The 22,718-nt window shown below is 40.9% G+C and overlaps 1 protein-coding gene and 1 long non-coding RNA gene across 2 annotated transcripts in view; one reads left to right on the top strand and one right to left on the bottom strand.

Annotated features, from left to right (window-relative positions):
- The window catches only part of LOC138960286 (uncharacterized), a 262,895-nt gene that overhangs the window by 49,339 nt on the left and 190,838 nt on the right, over window positions 1-22,718 (top strand). The window lies entirely within an intron of this gene.
- On the bottom strand, window positions 16,065-22,476 carry LOC138960282 (zinc transporter ZIP4-like). Its single transcript, XM_070332106.1, has 7 exons — window positions 22,346-22,476; window positions 21,868-22,074; window positions 21,021-21,125; window positions 20,593-20,692; window positions 19,929-20,084; window positions 18,284-18,471; window positions 16,065-17,837 (listed from the first exon to the last, which is right to left on the bottom strand). The coding sequence occupies exons 1-7, from the start codon at window positions 22,451-22,453 to the stop codon at window positions 17,706-17,708; spliced, it is 996 nt and encodes a 331-aa protein (XP_070188207.1). The 5' UTR covers window positions 22,454-22,476; the 3' UTR covers window positions 16,065-17,705.

Raw genomic sequence — 22,718 nt, 5'->3', positions numbered from 1 at the left:
ATGGATCTTTGTGCTTCGCAAGACGTTTCACACGGGAAGACCGGTATCGTTAAAATGGAGGTCAATTTACAGACGTTACAGCCTGATATCAATTGGACGAAGTCTACTTCGCGAAGTCTACTCCACGAAGCTCGCGACACGAAGCTCGCGACACGAATCTTTTGCGTTTAGTTTTTGTAAAAAGACTTCGCGAAGTCGACTTCGGGCTCAAATAAGGGAGGCCTTAAGAGCAGAACAAAATGGGGAAAAAAGCTATCTTAAACAAGAAATTCCTTCGAGGTAGGAAAAACACCCCCGTTGGTCAAAGGGAAATAACCATTCTCACTGCCACCACCTGAGTAGGTTATTTCCCTTTGACACTCTATAAGTCCTTGTAGAATCTTAATCCACCAATAACTCCCTAACCGTGTGTTTGACTGGTCCCAATTTTTGTAAGGACCGCCTCAGGAATGTATAGAACCTGTTCACCAAGTTTGGTGACGATCGGTCCGTTCATTCTTGAGATCTATATGCGAACACAAACACACAAACACATCGAGCGAAACCTATACACACCCCTATACCGGGGGTGTAAAAAGGAGAGTGGATCGAAAAGGAGGTTCCACTGTATTATGCCTTCAATACACCATAGCCCTCTAGACACATCTCGCGCCCCTTCATCCGATTATCTTCAACACAGTCTCGGAATATGGGATGAGAAACCCTTACGTGATGGCGCATTTTTGGCGTCACTTCAACGGGGAGACGGCAGGGAGTTATCAAGGTTATCTGCCAACAACGGCTTATCCCAGCAAGTGTGGGCGTGTGCAGGAACAGTGTTATCTGTGACGGTGTTATTGGACCGTGTAACAACGATTGAGATTGTGCCTAAACGGCTTCGTTTATGTTATGACGTGGCATGGAATGTAGGCTATGTTCTTGAAGCTTTTCTGTTATATTTGTGAAATATTTGTGTTACATTGTAGGCGTATTTCTTAGTCATTGTATATGTTATTGCAAAATGAATGACAGGAATACTATTATTAATCAGTTAATTGAGTTCTTACCGGCCGACTTCATCTTATGATCCATAGAAATGTTTTACAAGCTTTACTATTTAAAACACTTTATCATCCTACATACGTGAGAGAGACACTCGTGAGATAATAGTCGTTCAAATCACACGTGTGTATATCATGTAAATGAGGTCATGTCAATTAGCAAGTCTGGCAGGGACCTGTTTTTCCACTGCTTATGATGCCAAAGTCACCGAGACAAACGTCATTATAGAAACAAAAATTGCGCTCGCTAATTACCCTCGATGAATTTTTCGAACTAACACGTCACGCCACACTTTCAGAGTGACTTTTCTTTGCTTTGACGTAATAGATTGCACTAGGCTTTAGAAGAGATCGAGGTTCCAAAACAAGCGTCTTCAATTTAGCTGCCTCGACTGCAGGACATTTTCAGTAAAATACACGTAAGTACAGTATGTAGGATAAACAGAATACTACATGGCTTGATGTGTCGTACCAGATTTACACTCGTTGCTTTATCAAATAGTGAACAGCTCGCTTTCGCTCGCAGTTCAATATTTAAAAAAAAAAACTCGTGTAAATCGGGTACGACACAGCAAGCCATGTAGTATTCTCTATGTATCCGTGAATCTAGTGCAGGCAGTCTTTCATTACTTTTGCTCCAGCATCTTGTCGTGTTTTGCTTTGTTAATGTTTATGTTCGTGGCCTGGATATTGTTAATTTGGGGATGTTTGTTCGAGTGATTTTTTTATTTTTTTTTAAACGAGGAACAGCTTTAATCCAACAATGGCCGATGGTGCCGATCCACACACACACACAAAAATAGCAAACAGGTTGGTTCCCACGCTTCTTACCGTGCAAAAACAAACACAAAAGCGCCGTGCAGTAAACACATTCTTGCCCTCCCAAAACCTGTTTCTCGCATCACCCGCACCCAACACACTCAACACAGCTCTTCAAAAGCGTGAAGGCAGATAGATCACTGGCTCTCATCAAATTCTCATTTTGACATCAACAGGCTCCCATACCTCTCAACCACTGTTTCTTCAGGGTGCCATTTGCCTGCATCATAGCCGCAATAAACGTCATCGCTGACGACGCTCCGTCATTCGTATGACATCACCCCGTGCAATTTACACTTTCGCGCTGCTCTGTTGTTTTCGTCAAGGTGAAGTACGCGTAGTCCGGACAGAGAAAGATCGAGGAAAGATTTCAGCAAGGGGGAAACTTGGTTTAAGCGTGTTTTTATTAATTTCTTGTATACACGTTATAAACAGTAACAACATTTAAGAACGTTAACAAGCAGACTGCTTATGGACACGTTCTAAAACTGATAATCAATACACATTCTGATAACAAGACATGAGGGCCCCAAAGGGTTTAAAATCGTGATCGTGATTGGCGTTTTTTGACCTTTCTGTGACCGTGATTGCCGAAATTTCCATTTCTGTGATCGTGATGGGACTTTGCCCGTGATCCGTGATGACAAAAAAATCAAGTCTCGTGATCGTGATCGTCATTTGTTTTCGTGATCGTGATGGGCATTATTGCAAACCATTTTATTTTCAACGTACATTTTTCACAGCTGTATCACTTTATGATCCTCTATTTGTCAAGGTGTTTGTGATCGTGAAAACAAAAATCAAGGTAACTGTGATCGTGAAAGCTAAAATTTCCCTTCCCGTGATCGTGATGATACCCCCCCTTTGGGGCCCTCAGACATGGCGAACAAGTGATAACTTCAACCCTTTTCTTTCAAAATATTTCATAATATTTTATACAAATAAAAAAAGAGAGAGAGAGAGAGAGAGAGAGAGAGAGAGAGAGAGAGAGAGAGAGAGAGAGAGAGAGAGAGAGAGAGAGAGAGAGAATGCTTTGCTACATTTATTGCAGTCACTGTTAATATAATATCAGCCGAAGCGATCAGTTGACATAACGTAATCTTGTACAACAGAAAATATTTTCGTGTTCAAAAATATTGTTAAATCAGTATTTCCAAACAAAAGTGTTTTGCAGTCCAGAACGTGCGTTGGCAGACTATTGAATAAAATGGTTCTATGTTCTCTAAATTTTGGACAATTTAACAAAAAGTGTTCAGCATCTTCCGGGCGTACTCCACACGTGCATTCTAAATTATCAGAGAGGTGTCGGTTAACAAGGTCTTGTTGCAAATCGCTCATATTTAATCTCAACCTGCTGTGAAATACCTGTGCCTTGCGGTTGCCTAAATAATAATACTGTGGAACAACAACATCTCCATTGGTCAAAAATCTTTTAAATTCACCAACTGACTGCGTTTGTCGTATATTTTCTGGAAGATTATTCCACAAAGCTGTCGTTGAAGGGAAAAAAAATGAAGATTTACATAACTCACTTCTGCATAATGGAACCTTACGTTCAAGAGGGCGTCGTCTGTGGTAAGGATTTACATCGGAAACCAGGACCGGCAGTTTGGAATATAAATATGCTGGGGTTTAACGATTTACAATTTTATAATACAGCAAGAGTTTATGACGACGTCGCCTTTCTTTCAGGGGCACAAAACCCGATTCATTATACAATGTTTGGTGGCTTGTACCACGAACTGAAGGGGAAAACTTCAAGTGAAGATGATGTTGATAACAGGCTAGTTGTGACATTTAAATAATTGTAGATTGTAATTGTTTATGATTATAATAAGTATTGTTATTGTGCGTGCACACTGAATTTATTGTTTTATGTTGTTACTATTTATGTTGTATGTTGTTACTATTTATGTTGTATGTTGTTTGATGTTGTAATATGTGCACACACCACGCATTGATTTCTCATTTGAAATAATAACGTTTTCTTTGTCTATGTCTATGTACAGAAGGACATTAAAACAATAAAACGCAAAGGGAAAATGTAAACCAAACACAAGGTAAACACGCATGCACGCATCCACTAACCACCCACCTGCCCCAAACATCCTCATCTCCACCCCCACCCTTAACCACTCCGTCAACCCCCACCCCCACGCACCCTCTACTTTCAAGCCAAAGTAAGCACGAGCACCACTATAAGCTTCCAGCTTGTTGCTGTTTCTGTGAACTTTGTATACATGTCATGATTGTAATCTTTGTTAAAATAAACTTATGTTTAAACCAAGCACGAGCCAGATTAGTTTGGTATGCCAAACATGCACACAATGTCGATCTGGGCAGAATTCGTAATTTTAATGAAACATTATATTTTAGTAAGGTTTTGTTTATGCAGATACCGCCTTTATGCACGCGCACTTTAAACTCAACAAATCAACAAATCAACGCCCAACTTTAACTTTTATTTGAAAGCTTATCAATACAAAGTATGCTGCGAGAACCTTGACAATAATATGACCTGCGCTTTTCTAAATCAATTAGCGGATCGGTTGAAAAGCTACAGGTAACATAGCAGTTGTGACTCAAGCAGACAAAATGTCACTGTGAATCAGATTAAGACCGTTGGATTGAGGAAGTCAAACCTGTAGTCTAGCTTACGCGTGCAAACTCCGTGCCAATGTCAGTTGGAGAATATCACGGTCTAAAATGACTACCAAACACAGCATTCAGATTTGAAAAATAGAACGCTCAAACCGTCACTAATTCTAAGACCTTCCTCGTGTGTGTTGTCAACTATTCAACTCCCAAAACGAACTCTGTAGCTCTCGGTTCAATTTCAAATCTGTATCTCTAGGAATAGCGCATGAAATACTCAGGGTCGAAAGGTAGGACGAACATTATGACTCGCGCAAAGAACATCACAGTGAGAATTACAGTCTGGGATGGCATTACAAACCGTTTTCAATTTAAGTAACTCAGCGCTCAAACGTTTATTTTAAGGTATTCCTGGTGTGTGGTCACACTATTATAACCCCCAACCTGTACTGTATAGCTCTTGGGGCGATTTGAGACAGTTTTCTTGTTAAATATAACCCCTTTAAGGTGAGAGTGCGATCTTGCGGTAGGATAATGAGATACACGAAAATAACGACCTCGATGCAATGAAATCACGCTAGTTATGCTTTTTGGAATAAAACCCAAATAGACTTGAAAGTACAAATATTCTAGCTGTAAAAAAAATGTCTGTGTCACATAAAAGTTACTTGGAATGTCGCGGAACCACGAACTACTGTGTTCCATAATGTAACGCTTTATGGGTATCGCAATGTTCTAGAAACACTCCTTTGTCTGTCACAGAAACAATGCAATGTGCATCATAATAGTGTCACAGACACAATGTAATGTGCATTATAATGTCGGAGAAACACAATTGTGTCTCATAATATGACAACAACTACACTACGACCTGCTTTATAACCGCCCTGCTTTATAACCGCCCTTGCAGCTCAAATAATGATGATGTGTTTCTGTCAAACAATTGTTCGTTTTGAAATGAATAATTGTGTTTCCTTCGCACAAAATGTCATAGCGCCTCTCGCTACATGGTTGAAGAGTTTGGGGGATACAATAAATCTGTCTCCGTTCACAACAACCAACCCCCAGAAATGGGAGCATGTCAGAAAACACAATGAAATCACGAGGACAGTCCTCTTGTCGGATTGTCATGACAACATGATTTGCGAGACAGGAATTAACGACTACCACAACTGTGTTTTAGGTTATGTATCTCAGTCGATTAAACATGTTTAAGCCATCATTTTAAGCCAAGCGTATAGCACAGAAAACAGACTTTCTGTAGAATGAATGATCACAGAGTGCGACTCAGGAATTGAAGCTTGTCGAATACAATAAAATCATGAGTGGGTTTTGTAAAAAGGGTTAACTTTCTCTGATCCTTTTAAAAATCGAATACAACTGTGCTGAGTTTGATGTTCGCGTTCGTTATAGCGTGCACTTCGACAGAATCGTTTAAGATAAGAGAAGGCAATCATGCAGGTACAGAACAATGATCATAACTTCGTCGAACAAACTATTGTTCATCTAGCCTTTATCCAAAAATCAAAGAAGAAGAAAAAGCAAAAGTAACAGTAGGTTACAAGAGGGAGAGAGAGAGAGAGAGAGAGAGAGAGAGAGAGAGAGAGAGAGAGAGAGAGAGAGAGAGAGAGAGAGAGAGAGAGCAAAAAGACAGACAGGCAGACATACATGCAGGCAGACAGGCAAAAGCAGGCAGACAGACAGGGACAAAGACAAAGAGTCATATCCAACAGACAGACAGTCAGACGGACATACATACATACATACATACATACATACATACATACATACATACATACATACATACATACATACATACATACATACATACATACATACATACATACATACATACAAACAAACATATGTTCTGCGCGAACTTAGAATCCGGTTTCATTCTAGAATGGACCGGGTCCAGGTTGGAATTCTAACCCTGCGCAAGTACAGGGTTGCCATTCTAGAATGAAACCGGGTAGGTAAGACAGAGTTGTCTTCCCTTGAATTATCTCCACCTGCACCTTCCCTTTGATAAAATGGGGCTGATTTGTCTACCCCTGAAAAAAATCCTTTGGCGATCTTGCGATGTCATGTCATGTCAAGAAAGTTGACACTCCTGAGTACGCAATAAACAAAGGCAGACCATAGCAAGGGGGACTACCAGGGCGGTAATGTTTGCAGGGCAGTTGTTTTTGTGATGAGAGCCGGTTGCGGCCGCTTGCAATGTCAGCGCTGTCTCCCTCTCGGAAATGTCCGGTTTTTTTGACAATTTTTTTGACAGACAGACAGACAGACGGCCAGACCGACTAACCGACAGACAGACCAACAGAAGGACAGAGTGAGTTATAGAGCTGTTGTCACAGGTTTAAAAAAAAAGTTGACATTAACAAAAACAGAAATCAACAACAACTTTTGTCTGGTTTTATAATATTATGGGAAAACATTGAAAGCAATTCATAGTAGTAGTACTACCAGAACAAATACTCTCAAAGGGGAATTCCATGCCTAAAAGTTTGACAGTTTTTATTTAATCTATCAGAATCCCTACCTTCCAAACTGTGATATGCCCACGTTTCAAACTCCTACAACCCTGCATTACTACTACACAAAAGAACAAAGTTCCAAGAATTATATCCTGGTGCACATTTATTTGTAGAGGAAGTACCAATCATTCAAGAGAGTTCACTTGATTTACAAATGGATTGGAGGTCTGTCATTTCCAAGCAACTGAATTGTAGCTTAAAATCAGTGAATACCCTTTATTTCTGACCAAGCCTCATTGCAATGACAGTCAATTAATTTTTCTCTCCAAAATCACATTATACCATGTCATACTTTCAAATAACCTCTAATTGCCCTTGAAAAAAATACAGGCTCCTGACGTTCTCAGTGCCCAGTGACGGCAGAGATTGACGAATTGCAATTCAACCGTGTAGCAAGATGACACCACTTGAGCCAGAGGTCAACTAATGATTAGTAATGACATTCCAATTCACAGCATCTTGATTGACAAGCTTGATTTTCCGTAATAACTGTGGAAAGTCAGAATTTTCAAAAATTTTCCCTGAAAAGCATAAATACTCGAAGCTCAGCGTTCACAAATGAATCAAATGAAAGAATGAAATCGATGATTAGATGCCACAAGACCTTATGTCGAAATACAAACGCCAGTTATGGGATGATATGTCATTTTGGAGAAAACAGAGACGATTTTCTACAGAAACTAGCCTCGCCTTTGCCGATTTTCGTGGGGCCCACCGCAGCCAATTGCTTTCGTTGTGGTCGGCGCTCATAACGAGGGGTTTGCTATGGCTGCGAGTCTTGTGGTCAAAGCAGCACCGTTCTTAAGAGGCGCATGCCTGATAGAACGTTAAAGCTAGTTAAAAAAAAAAAAAAAGTCTTTCCCTCGCTCAAACTATATAGTCATATTATATATCGATACAAAGCTAAAGACTTTATCTTCACAATTCAGAAGACCAACTTCATGTATATGAATAAGATTAAAAGTTACAAGCGAGATCGGCAAAACACTGTCAGTCCGGAAATTTCCGTTCGTAGCGATCAGTGCTGAGTGTCTCTCAAAATCGTAATCACTTTCAGAACATCACAATCCCAATTCACGATGTCTTTGAGTAAAGTGTAAAAAACCCGAGAAAAAAAAACCAACCAAACACACAAAAAACAAAAACAAACAGAAAATCCACATTTGTGGCTTTGGCTGTGTGATAGTCTAACTGAAATGACTATTCCAACTTGGACCCAAATTCCAACCTTGCGCACGGCCGATTCTAGAATGGACCAGCAACAAGGGTTTCATTCTAGAATGGCACCCCTGTACTTGCGCAGGGTTAGAATTCCAACCTGGACCCGGTCCATTCTAGAATGAAACCGGATTCTAAGTTCGCGCAGAACACATACATAAAGACGGACAAATAGTCAAAGAGAAAACGGTGTGTTTGTGGGATGGGGGTGGGGGTCTGAAAAACAGATGCAAAGGCAAACATTATGATTGCTAGAATACACGTAAACAAATAGCCATACTCACAGACAGACACACGTAGACAGACAGACGAACAGACACACACACACACACATACACACACACACACACACACACACACACACACACACACACACACACACACACACACACAATATGTTTGTCAAGACAAGTTAGACCAAAACGATGAAAACAAGTCGCGTAAGGCGAAATTACTACATTTAGTCAAGCTGTGGAACTCACAGAATGAAACTGAACGTAGTCCGCCGCTAGTGCAAAAGGCAGTAAAAGTGACGAGCCTGTTTGGCGCGGTAGCGATTGCGCTGTGCTTCATAGCACGCTTTACTGTACCTCTCTTCGTTTTAACTTTCTGAGCGTGTTTTTAATCCAAACATATTATATCTATATGTTTTTGGAATCAGGAACCGACAAGGAATAAGATGAAATAGTTTTTAAAACGATTTCGGAAATTTAATTTTGATCATAATTTTTATATTGTTAATTTTCAGAGCTTGTGTTTAATCCAAATATAACATATGTATATGTTTTTGGAATCAGAAAATGACGAAAAATAAGATGAAATTGTTTTTGGATCGTTTAATGAAAAAATAATTTTAATTACAAGTTTCCGATTTTTAATGACCAAACTCACTCATTAGTTTTTAAGCCACCAAGCTGAAATGCAATACCAAACCCCGGTTTTTGTCGAAGATTGCTTTGCCAAAATTTCAATCAATTTAATGGAAAAATGAGGGTGTGACAGTGCCGCCTCAACTTTTACAAAAAGCCGGATATGACGTCATCAAAGGTATTTATCGAAAAAATGAAAAACATATCCAGGGATATCATACCCAGGAACTCTCATGTCAAATTTCATAAAGATCGGCCCAGTAGTTTAGTCTGAATCGCTCTACACACACACACACACACACACACACACACACAGACAGACACACATACACACACACACACACACACACACACACACACACACACACACACACACACACACACACACACACATACACCACGACCCTCGTCTCGATTCCCCCCCCCCCTCTATGTTAAAACATTCAGTCAAAACTTGACTAAATGTAAAAAGGATGATGTTGAACCTGGACCAAATGCAACATTACTCTTACCTGTATGTATTGGCTAATCCGGGAAAATTAACATTTAGTAGACTGTCCAGATCGTCCAATACATGGGTCTCCAGGACGATTGAACTGTCGTTTATCTTCGCTGAAAACAATAGGAAAATACGAACATTGTCAAATCATCATCTCCAGCGTCGTCGCTATCATCATCATCATCATCATCATCATCATCATCATCATCATCATCAGCATCGTCATCATCATCATCATCATCATCATCAACAGCATCATCATCATCAACAGCATCATCATCATCATCATCATCATCATCATCATCATCATCATCATCATCATCATCATCATCATCATCATCATCATCATCATCATCATCGTTATCATCAGCAGCAGCATCATCATGCCACAGTAGAAGCACATGGGGAAACTGCACCCCGGCCCCCACACGCACACGCACACACACACACACACGCACACACACACACACACACACACATACACACACACACACACACACACACCCACACACACACACACACACACACACACACACGTTAAACCACCCAACCTCTCCACCAAAACTACGACATCAACAATGTACAGACAACCGACAATATCTTACCTTTCTTGACATTTTTCCCGACTTGTTCAGCTACAATACAGAAGGTTGAGGGTTCGGAGCCTTTCAGATTACACCTCACCAGCACGACAGACAAAAGATCCTGTACCGTCATGTCTGACGTCACTGTCGCGAAAACTGTGTCGTCACGATGACGTTGCCGATGACGGCACAGTTCATGATGCTGATGATGACGTTGATGGTATGGTGGTGGGGGTGAGTAGTTTTCCTTCGCCAGCACACTGCTGCATCGGACAGGGATTGTGAACTGACAGGAAAAACAAACAGGTTGACATTCACAGATTTGAATCGTTTGAGGAGAGAGAGATAGAGAGAGAATGTGCGTGTGTGTGTGTGTGTCAGTGTGCGTGTGTCAGTGTGTGTGTGCCTGTGTGTGTCTGTGTGTGTGTCAGTGTTAGTGTGTGTGTGTGTGCGTGCGTGTGAGAATGTGTGTGTGTGTGTGTGTGAAACGCTGAGAGAGAAAGTGAGAGAGAGACAAAACAAGAGAGAACAAGTCGCGTAAGGCGAAAATACAATATTTAGTCAAGTAGCTGCCATTTTTCAGCAAGACCGTATACTCGTAGCATCGTCAGTCCACCGCTCATGGCAAAGGCAGTGAAATTGACAAGAAGAGCGGGGTAGTAGTTGCGCTAAGAAGGATAGCACGCTTTTCTGTACCTCTCTTTGTTTTAACTTTCTGAGCGTGTTTTTAATCCAAACATATCATATCTATATGTTTTTGGAATCAGGAACCGACAAGGAATAAGCTGAAAGTGTTTTTAAATTGATTTGGACAATTTAATTTTGATAATAATTTTTATATATTTAATTTTCAGAGCTTGTTTTTAATCCAAATATAACATATTTATATGTTTTTGGAATCAGCAAATGATGGAAAATAAGATAAACGTAAATTTGGATCGTTTTATAAATTTTTATTTTTTTTTACAATTTTCCGATTTTTAATGACCAAAGTCATTAATTAATTTTTAAGCCACCAAGCTGAAATGCAATACCAAACCCCGGGCTTTGTCGAAGATTACTTGACCAAAATTTGAACCAATTTGGTTGAAAAATGAGGGCGTGACAGTGCCGCCTCAACTTTCACGAAAAGCCGGATATGACGTCATCAAAGACATTTATCAAAAAAATGAAAAAAACGTTCGGGGATTTCATACCCAGGAACTCTCATGTCAAATTTCATAAGGATCGGTCCAGTAGTTTAGTCTGAATCGCTCTACACACACACACAGACACACACACACACACACACACACACACACATACACCACGACCCTCGTTTCGATTCCCCCTCGATGTTAAAATATTTAGTCAAAACTTGACTAAATATAAAAAGGAATAGAGAGAGACTCAGTGTATTGGAGGATGGGGCTGCGTACGTGTCTGCGTTTGTCTATGTGAGTGTCTATATGTGTGCGCGCGCGCGTGTGTGTGCCCTGCCAGTGACAGTGTCACGTGTTTTAGTGACTGTGTCAGTTTACATGCCCACATGTCATGACCACCGTGTATTGTATTAAGCTATCAAATGGTACGAAGCATCTGGCCAGAAATAGCTGCTTTTGATTCGTGATTCATAACGTACAGCTGGATCATATAAAAACTAAGGAAAATAGAAGAGATTCAACCTCGATACTGTGTAAAATATGTAAAAGTCATTGCTTGCGATTTTGACTCGACTTCTTGCACAGATTGTGAAAGCAGTGTTCACACTAACACCAGTTCTTGGAGTGTTCAAACTTAGCAGCAGAGTAAAGGAATCACTCACCACAGGACGGTGAAACACACACACCATAACTACAAACACAAATTAATGTGGAGTCCATGCCAAGGGAAACAATTCTTGCTCGTCATTAAAAGTATAGACACGATTATATCCCTTGTTATTCTGTTATTATTCTTTGCAGACAGTCATTCTGGCAGACAGACGTGACAGAGATCTATAGACGACACTTTATGTGTTACGTGTGTACTCTATAACGTACAGTAACTTTATCTCTAGTACTCACTAAGCTTATTTGGTGAGCTAATGGAGAGACAGACAGACAGACAGACAGACAGACAGATAAACAGACAGACAAACAGACAGAGACAGAAGACAGTGTATGTGTTACGTGTGTACTCTGTGACGTACATTAAAATAATCTCTAGTTCTCACTAAGACTATTTGGTGAGCTAAGGGAGAGATAGACAGACAGACAGACAGACAAGCAGACAGACGGACAGACAGACAGACAGACAGACAGACAGACACACATACATACATACAGACAGACAGACAGACAGACGGACAGACAGACAGACAGACAGACAGACGGACAGACGGACGGACGGACGGACGGACGGACGGACGGACGGACGGACGGACGGACAGACAGACGGACGGAAATCAGACAGAGAAGACAATAACTGGACGGACGGACGGACGGACGGACATACGGACGGACAGACGGACGGACAGAAATCAGTCAGAGAAGACAATAACTATACTAGCATGTGATATGTCCAGTAAGCTCATCCTCAGTACTTACAATTTCAGTGCGATTCAGAGAAGGAATCCTGTCCCCCTCAGGTACTTCTGTCGTTGTGTCTTTGTTAGTTGGCTGACTATTATTGGTTATTATCGTCTCTTCAGGTGTGTCTTTGTCCGTTGACCGCTGGTCAGAAACCACCGTGTTATTGGAATCCTTACTTTTGTCCACATATAAGCCCACCTCCGGTTCGGTAGTGTCACCTGTTTCCATTGTGGATCTACAAGTGTGGGTTTCAACCCATAAACGTTCTACCTTTAGGAGAGGGATTCACCGCATTACAAATAATTTATGTTTTCAATGAAGAGACGGTATCCGAGTCCCATTTTGTTTTTCCGTTGTTCCAGTATGATATTGCGGCCTCAAGTCGCCTTGATTAAAATACACAAAAGCTTAATCGAGACTTAGGCCCGATCATTTCATTCAATCGTTCGTCTATCGTTCATCGTGTGACGGGTCAATGGCCTACGATGTGATGTGCGATCGGCTCAAGATTGAATCGCGCGATTGAATCTCAACGATTGAATCGCGTGTGTGACTGAATTAGCTTAAGTTGGGGGGTAAGTCGTAAAAACGGCCCACACCACCTGCTCAACACCTACCCCATGTCTACAGCGTCATAGAATTGCATCGAAAATTAGAAGAAAACTAGTCACAACACTTCACAAAACAGATCATCACACCCCAAAGAACACCTCATCCTCAGTGTCAGGACACAACTGTTCACTTTCAACAACAAATACAAAACTGTTGACGATTATTAATGCTAGCAGGTGTGGTGCCGTCTTTCCTCAGTCGTTTGTCACAAAATCGAACCCGCTTTACCGTATACCTATCATGCTTCCTGGCAAGCCTTACCTGTGTCGTGTGATTCCTCATAAAGCGATTGATTCACGCTGTATACATAGCACGCTGTCACGCCCTAGGACTAATCTGGGTCGTCGGTGACACATTTGGATACCAGGCCTATACATACTTCCAGGAAAAATGGTTCCAACCGATAAAACTGAACATCTGATGGTAAGAATTCAGCCGGACCGTAACTTCCTGAAATATTCATCGGATATAGTCGTTTTCCAATCCTTTTGTGTTTTGATCAGTAACCACCAGAAATACCTTCAATTAACAGAATTAAATCTAAAAAGCTAAGGTTGAGAATATGATGGTAAGAATACGGAATGTACCTTCGTGCAATGTTTCTTCCTTGTTCTTTTTTCCCCCTTTGATCCGTTAGTAATTCGCCGCCCTTCGGTAATATCTGCACCTTTATTCCACAATCAGTTGAAGCATCACACTTATTTCGTATTCACGGATGATTGACAGCGTGTTCAATTTGTTACGCCCTGTAGATTTTATGTATTTTCAGTACACACGGCGTATTCAGCTCATCAGCTTAAAAGCACGGTCATATGTTCAATCCATGCACCTCGATTATGTTGCTGGCTTCAAACATGTGCGCTTCGCGGCATTCCTGGGCCGGGCATAATGACAGGGGCGTAGGGAATAGGATTGTCTTAATCTTATTGGTCTTATTCGAGAGAGAAACAAATAGGCTGGAAGAGAAACGTGCAGTTATTTGGCAAGCAAATTACCGATCGAGACGTGTGGTAAACACTTACTTACTTACTTACTTGGTAACTTACTTGGTAACTTACTTTTGTACTTACTTACTTATTTACTTACTTACTGACTCACTCACTGACTCCCTGACTCAATGACTCACTCTCTCTCACTCACTTACTCACTCACTTACTTACTTACTTACTTACTTACTTACTTACTTACTTACTTACTTACTTACTTACTTACAGAAGCTTCCAGAAGCTTCCAGAAGCGAAAAATCGTAATCGTCTTGTGTCGTCTTTGTATCAGTGAGTACAGTAATCCTTTGTTTTTTTAACTTTACTTACTTACTTACTTACTTACTTACTTACTTACTTACTTACTTACTTACTTACTTACTCACTTACTTACTTACTAACTAACTAACTTACTTACTTACTTACTTACTTACTTACTTACTTACTTACTTACTTACTTACTTCCAGAAGCTTCCAGAAGCTTCCAGAAGCTTCCAGAAGCGATAAATCGTAATCGTCTTGTGTCGTCTTTGTATCGGTGAGTACAGTAATCCTTTGTTTTTTTAACTTTACTTACTTACTTACTTACTTACTTACTTACTTACTTACTTACTTACTTACTTACTTACTTACTTACTTACTTACTTACTTACTTACTTACGCCGCTGTCACTTCTATTACTGCGTCTACGTTTTCTTCCCCTAGTGCTGCTGTTACGACTATCCCAATAAAGCGAGCACAGAGACAACTGTGCATTCCATCCAAAACTTATAGAATTAAACACAATTTCACGCTGGATTTCACTTGTATACATGTACATTTAGTGTAAAACTTCACATCGTATCATTCCGAGTTCAGAAGGTCGAACTGTCTTTTGGAAAATAGCCGTCCCAGACGCCATGCCGACATCGTGAGTCCAGGCCCATACCCCCAGTGGATTAACTTGATGGTTACTTGTGTAATCCGCTAAGAGCAATAATATGAGGTTAAGTGCACAGTGTAGGAAACACGTGGATTTTGAAGTAAGTCATACCGGCATAATCGAATAAGACGTGTTTTTTGTGTGCCTTTGGGGGTCAATAGTCAGTGATTTCGGCGTTGGGAGAAAGCATGCTGCACTTTCTTTGTGTGTGTGTTTGAGTGTCTTGACTTTTGACCCAATAGCTTCATTGGTGAGCGAACAAGTATTATTAAAACTCTGAAAGGCCATGACCTGTGGGTAGTATGATATGCAAAATAGTGGGGTATACAAGAAAAAGAAGGAGTGATTGCTGTGTACGTTTGACTCCATCAATTTGACCGGTGTAACGCCGTCATCTTGGCCCCGCCGTCATATTACGATTCTCGGCCTCGTTGATCTTGTATAAACTTCACACTGAACAAAAAACACCCTTCGATAGTACTGATGAGAGACCTTGGGTACCTTACATTCATGGGGCCAAATTTGTCCAACCAATTTTGTGTATTTAACTTAGAAATTTGATTCCTCCTAAAATGTTTTGTTAGTGATTTTAGCATCGAAAAAGTACCACAATTTATTTTTCTTGTTCAAAGTCACACACATAGGAAAGCGAACATGACTTATTGCATTTCTTTATATGTGTCCCTCTCCCTGTCTCTCACACACGCGCGCGCAAACACACACACACACACACACACACACACACACACACACACACACACACACACACACACACACACACACACACACACACGGTAAAAGTCATAACAGTACTCAATATTTTCTTTTGGTTTATTTAAGAAAGGCTTTTGGCGACAGCTTTAATAAAAACAAAATATGTACAAATCAACCAGATTTTCCTTAAACTCAGATCAGAGAGTAAAGCATATCAAAAATAAACAACCTGCAATTGATAGAGCACATAGTATGAGACAGGAGAGCCACGGTTTGTTTAGAATTTACGACAGATGCGTACTGAAAAAAAAACGCAACATTATTTACAGCAAGTATGAACAACAATTTGTTTGTTTGTTTGTTTGCTTAACGCCCAGCCGACCACGAAGAGCCATATCAGGGCGGTGCTGCTTTGACATTTAACGTGCGCCACACACAAGACAGAAGTCGCAGCACAGGCTTCATGTCTCACCCAGTCACATTATTCTGACACCGGACCAACCAGTCCTAGCACTAACCCCATAATGCCAGACGCCAGGCGGAGCAGCCACTAGATTGCCAATTTTAAAGTCTTAGGTATGACCCGGCCGGGGTTCGAGCCCACGACCTCCCGATCACGGGGCGGACGCCTTACCACTAGGCCAACCGTGCCGGTATGAACAACAAGCCAATGGACTGTTGATAAAGGCCTAAATACTAATAGCACATATGATCAACAGTATTTCAATATTCAGAATCACCTTTAAGCACAAAACACACGAAATGTAACACAATTCCAAACTTCGATAAGAAAAACTGAAAAACCGAGATGAAATGTTTACTTGATGAATTCTTGCAATTAACACGTTAGATTCTTTCTATGTTTTAACATATACACATTTGCAATGGGACAATGGACTGCAGGTGAGAGGAACTAGAACAAGATAACAAAAACAAATTACCCACCAGAAAACAGCAACATAAACAAATGAACATGGACTAGTTTCGACTTTCGTCTACATCAGCAAAAGAGCAACATGAACAAATGAACATGGACTAGTTTCGACTTTCGTCTACATCAGCAAAAGAGCAACATGAACATGGACTTGTTTCGACTTTCGTCTACATCAGCAAAAGAGCAACATGAACAAATGAACATGGACTAGTTTCGACTTTCGTCTTCATCAGCAAAACAGCAACATCAACAAATGAACATGGACTAGTTTCGACTTTCGTCTACATCAGCAAAACAGCAACATCAACAAATGAACATGGACTAGTTTCGACTTTCGTCTACATCAGCAAAAGAGCAACATGAACATGGACTAGTTTCGACTTTCGTCTACATCAGCAATAGAGCAACATGAACATGGACTAGTTTCGACTTTCGTCCACATCAGCAATAGAGCAACATGAACATGGACTAGTTTCGACTTTCGTCTACATCAGCAATAGAGCAACATGAACATGGACTAGTTTCGACTTTCGTCTACATCAGCAAAAGAGCAACATGATTCTTTGCATTCTTCTGTGCTCATTGCTTTATTCTTTCTCTCTGTTTACTCTTCTTGGTAGTTTCTCGTTGTTCTTTAAATCATGTTGCTTTTTTTTGACATATACACATATGGATCATAGCCTGCAAAGGCAAACATTGCAATGTCAGCCTAGACATGAATGGACATAGTGAACTACCGTTTCAAGGTTGCTTCGACACATGAACTGTTCAACTTTTTTTTTAACAATGATAGGATTGTTTACAAGAATGTTGTGAAAGCAGTATCAGAAATGCAAAACATCCTCGAGAAGCACAAGCAGAAACATGAGAGCAAAGCCCGACAGAAGTCCAACGCTCTGCAGAATGAACATTCGGAAATTGCGGAAATGTCGGAAGTAGCGAATCAACTCTGGAACCTGCAAAAAGAAAAACATTTTCTTTTTCATTTCCAATAAAAAATAAAACTGGAGTGGAAAAAAAAGCCATCAATAACTCAGAAAGAAAGTAAACTTTCTAATTTAAAAACTTATATTCTACTTAATTATGTGTTTCGTTCAACGATGTTTGCAAAAGGTCATTGTGTTAACAAATACAATCCTATCACTGATGTTCGCGCACTCATGGCCATGGTCAAAGAAATCTTTGTCACTAAACATCCTCGACATCTGTCTTTGTAATCATCGTCGTAACCACAATCGCTAGAGGGTTATTGAATAAGACCCGTTCTCATTAAATTCATCAGAATATCACACAATAGTATCAGATCGAGTTAACAGAATGAGCGCCAAAATCAGTAGTTCCTAGAAATACATAAAAGAATTAAAAACACCAAAGGAAAAATGATCATAATATCCGGACTCACCAGATCAGCGAGAGAGACGTAGAGGAACATGCCAGCCACGATGATGAAGATCCACTGCCTGTGCGCCAGCTGGGCCCCTATCCCCAGCCCTATGTAGAGTCCCACGAAGGCCGTCAGTGCTGATAGCAGGTTCAGCAGCAAGGCTTTCCGCATCTTCATGCCCGTCGACATCAGTACGGCAAAGTCTCCTGCAATGAGATATTCATGAGCAAAACGTGTAGGGTTTGTATTCCGTTAAGCTGATTGGGGTAAGAGTCAGGAGAAAAGAAAAATAGAATTAAAAGATAATCTCCCCCCTCCCCACCTCTCGTCCCGCTTCCCTGCTAGTTGAGGCCATTGCGTGTACTTGGTCATGATCCTCAAACTGAGAACTGCAAATAACGTCCAGCTAAAAAGAAAAAAAAAAGAAAAACAAGTCGCGTAAGGCGAAAATACAATATTTAGTCAAGTAGCTGTCGAACTCACAGAATGAAACTGAACGCAACGCGACGCAGCAAGACCGTATACTCGTAGCATCGTCACTCCACCGCCCGTGGCAAAGGCAGTGCCCGTGGAATTGACAAGAAGAGCGGGGTATTCGTTGCGCTGAGAAGGATAGCACGCTTTTCTGTACCTCTCTTCGTTTTAACTTTCTGAGCGTGTTTTTAATCCAAACATATCATATCTATATGTTTTTGGAATCAGGAACCAACCAGGAATAAGATGAAAGTGTTTTTAAATTGATTTCGAAAAAAACAAATTTGATAATAATTTTTATATATTTAATTTTCAGAGCTTGTTTTTAATCCGAATATAACATATTTATATGTTTTTGGAATCAGCAAATGATGGAGAATAAGATAAACGTAAATTTGGATCGTTTTATAAATTTTTATTTTTTTTTACAATTTTCAGATTTTTAATGACCAAAGTCATTAATTAATTTTTAAGCCACCAAGCCGAAATGCAATACCGAAGTCCGGGCTTCGTCGAAGATTACTTGACCAAAATTTCAACCAATTTGGTTGAAAAATGAGGGCGTGACAGTGCCGCCTCAACTTTCACGAAAAGCCGGATATGACGTCATCAAAGACATTTATCAAAAAAATGAAAAAAACGTTCGGGGATTTCATACCCAGGAACTCTCATGTCAAATTTCATAAAGATCGGTCCAGTAGTTTAGTCTGAATCGCTCTACACACACACACACACACACACAGACACACAGACACACACACACACACACACACACACACACACGCACATACACCACGACCCTCGTTTCGATTCCCCCTCGATGTTAAAATATTTAGTCAAAACTTGACTAAATATAAAAAGGAACGTAAGCGTATACAAGAAGTTTATGACCTTGACAGGAATACAGACCCCCCAAAAAGAAAAATAACAGAATTGAAAAAATAAAGATAAAAAATAAAATAAAAATAAATGTATGCACACGCTCGGATTTTCCCAACTCACTCTCACAGGCTTAAGCTAAAAAAAAAAGAGGAATATTTCAGACTTATGACTTCAACACTTCGCTCAGCACAAGACTGTATAGTGACCTAGTTCATGCGGGATCTCATGGCAGACGACAGCCTTGGAGGTGGACTAACTCAACCTGAGGGGTTTTAACACTGCGCTGTACGCTAGACTATATACTGACCTAGTTCATGCGGGATCTCATGGCAGACGACAGCCATAGAGGTGGACAGTCCGAGAGGGATGCTGTGAGCGAAGGCTGCCCCTATGGCCAGTCCGTCAGCCAGGTTGTGCACTGCATCCCCCACCACTATCATCCACACCAGGTGACGGGAACTGGCTGAAAACACAGTCATAAGAAAACTATGAAGATAAGGTGGTAGACGGTTTGACAGTAAGAGGAGAATACTGCGAGCGAAGGCCGCATAGAATCTGATCAAATCACACAAAAACGATGTTTTTCCTATGCATGTATGTTTCTAATATATGGATTACAGATGATAACTCATGATCATATTCTTCTGAAACATGAAATATCAATTGAAACAAAAAAATAAATAATCTTTAAACCCGGCTCAATGTGTCGATGCCTGTCATCGGGAACATCTAATTGTAAAGTTTCATTCCTTTCTAGTTTACACAAGAAGGGTGAAGGGCTTCAAACCAACATGCATGAATTCAAACCACAAAGTTTTCCTCACTCTGTTCAAAGCATAAGTCCCCACCCCCCTTATGCACCAATTACGATCAAAAGAAGAGGGTGGGCGTTTGCTCGATACATGGCGCTTTAAAAGTAGTTTACACTAGTTCGCTGGCAGATGTAATGTGAACGGCAAATTTGTGTTCACCCTTAAACTCTGCGATTTCTGTGACGACAGGTTTGGCTTGGCCCAGCACCTGAGGGGTGATAATCTCGTAGGTACTCTCCCTGTCACGAGTTTGTCCTGACTGAAATCAAAATGTAAACAGTAGCAGTTAAAACTATTACTAAACAAACAAAACGAATTATTCTCGTGCATGGATTACATACGGCACAGTCACACCGACAAGCAGAGATATACGCAGATACACACAGACCCACACACAGACACAGACACACGCATACATACACACAGACACACGCACACATACACATACACAAACACACACTCTCTCTCTTCTCTCTCTCTCTCTCTCTCTCTCTCTCTCTCTCTCTCTCTCTCTCTCTCTCTCTCTCTCTCTCCAGTTTCACCCTTGAAGTAAATCTTGATCAAATAATCCATCTGAGAGTCCTTACCAGACTGACCTCTGTCATCTCGGCCAGTGAAGACATGGGAATGGACTGCGCACCGTTGTAATCCCCGCTTATTGTGCTCACAGATGGCTCCTTCGCCACCGTCTTCTGTTCACGAAAACAATCGTTGTTTAAAGCTGTGATCTTTCTATGACTATACGGTATACGGTATTTGGTAATATATATATCAGGCATTTGACAAAAACATAACACCAACGACAATACGCTTAAATCAAGATGTCAAGCGTGTGACCCTCAACGCATGGTACACCAGAACAAAAACATACCTCTGGTTGTTTTGTGAAATTGTTAACCACGATTGACTGAATCGTTTGTAAAATCTCGCACGGTTGTATGCCTGGAGTGTACAGCCTTTCTGGACCCAACGCACCCTATGTTTGCTGCACAACCACGTGCACACTTGTTGGTTTTGCTTGGGCCTGGCAAAGTTGATGTCCCTCTTGCCATACCATGTCTAGCTATGACCGTAGTTTTTAACATGATTCGGAATAACTAAAGCCTGCCTGAAATTGGGAAAATAACTTTCAATTGTTAGCAACCCCGTGGTACTGTGTATCTCAAAGGCTTCACACAGCAGACAGACAGAGTAAGAATTGAATCACCTTGCAAGACTCCAAGAGTGAAGTGTAATTTCAAAGGCTACACAAAGCAGACAGACAGAGTAAGAATTGAATCACCTTGCAAGACTGACTCCAAGAGTGAAGTGTATTTCAAAGGCTACACAAAGCAGACAGACAGGGTAAGAATTGAATCACTTGCCAGACCCAACAGTGAAGTGTATCTCATAGGCTACACACAAAGCAGACACACAGAGTAAGAATTGAATCACCTTGCCAGACCCAGGTTGCACACACTCGTGGTATCTGGACGTGAAGATCTCCAGTAACCAGAAGAGGTACACGCTACCCAAGAGGGCCAGGCATTTTAGACGAACGTCGTTCACAACGAACCCTCCAGATAGCCGATACATGCTATCGTCTTCATGGTTGTCGTTGTGGTTGTCGCGGGATCCGTGATCGTGACCAAGGGAAAACGCCTGTGAGCAGAAATGTAATACTGCTGTCAGCAATCTGCGTATTAAAGTTGCTAAACACACACGCACACAGCTTCTCGAATAGCCAACCGGAGAGAATATATAAATATTAGTAAACATGTATTTCTGAGCCATTTGTATTCAATACAGTGTATCTAAATGTAGAATAGACGTGTTCAACACTGCAGTCACGACACATAACTTAGAAATATCAGAGGCACAGAACAAATTTACAGCACATTTATGAGAAACAGAAAATAATCTAAAAACTGACCTCGGGAATAAGATGCAGGATGGCATCGCCGCACAGGTTGCCCACAGCTAACGCCATCATGCAGGCAATAGCGTAGTGACGACCAACACCTCGACACAGTCTCACCATCACAGCCCCAAGCAAGGAACACACGGTGATCACTGCCACTGCTGCTGTGCCCAGACCATAGGCTGAAATCACCACCGGAAAATACGAGTACAGTGTTACAAAATAGGATCATATTGACAAAACATGCTGTAGTGGTGCCCCACATACAGACACAGTATCACCATCAGAGCCCCCAGCAAAGAACACTTTGTGATCACTGCCAGTGGCGCTGTACCAAGGCCATACTGAGGCTGAAATCAGTGGAACAAAGCATCTACCATAGCAC

Source organism: Littorina saxatilis, linkage group LG2 (assembly GCF_037325665.1).
Source record: "Littorina saxatilis isolate snail1 linkage group LG2, US_GU_Lsax_2.0, whole genome shotgun sequence".
Classification (NCBI taxonomy): domain Eukaryota; kingdom Metazoa; phylum Mollusca; class Gastropoda; order Littorinimorpha; family Littorinidae; genus Littorina; species Littorina saxatilis.
Note: the sequence above shows the minus strand (reverse complement) of the source record. Positions and strands in the feature narration are given on the sequence as shown.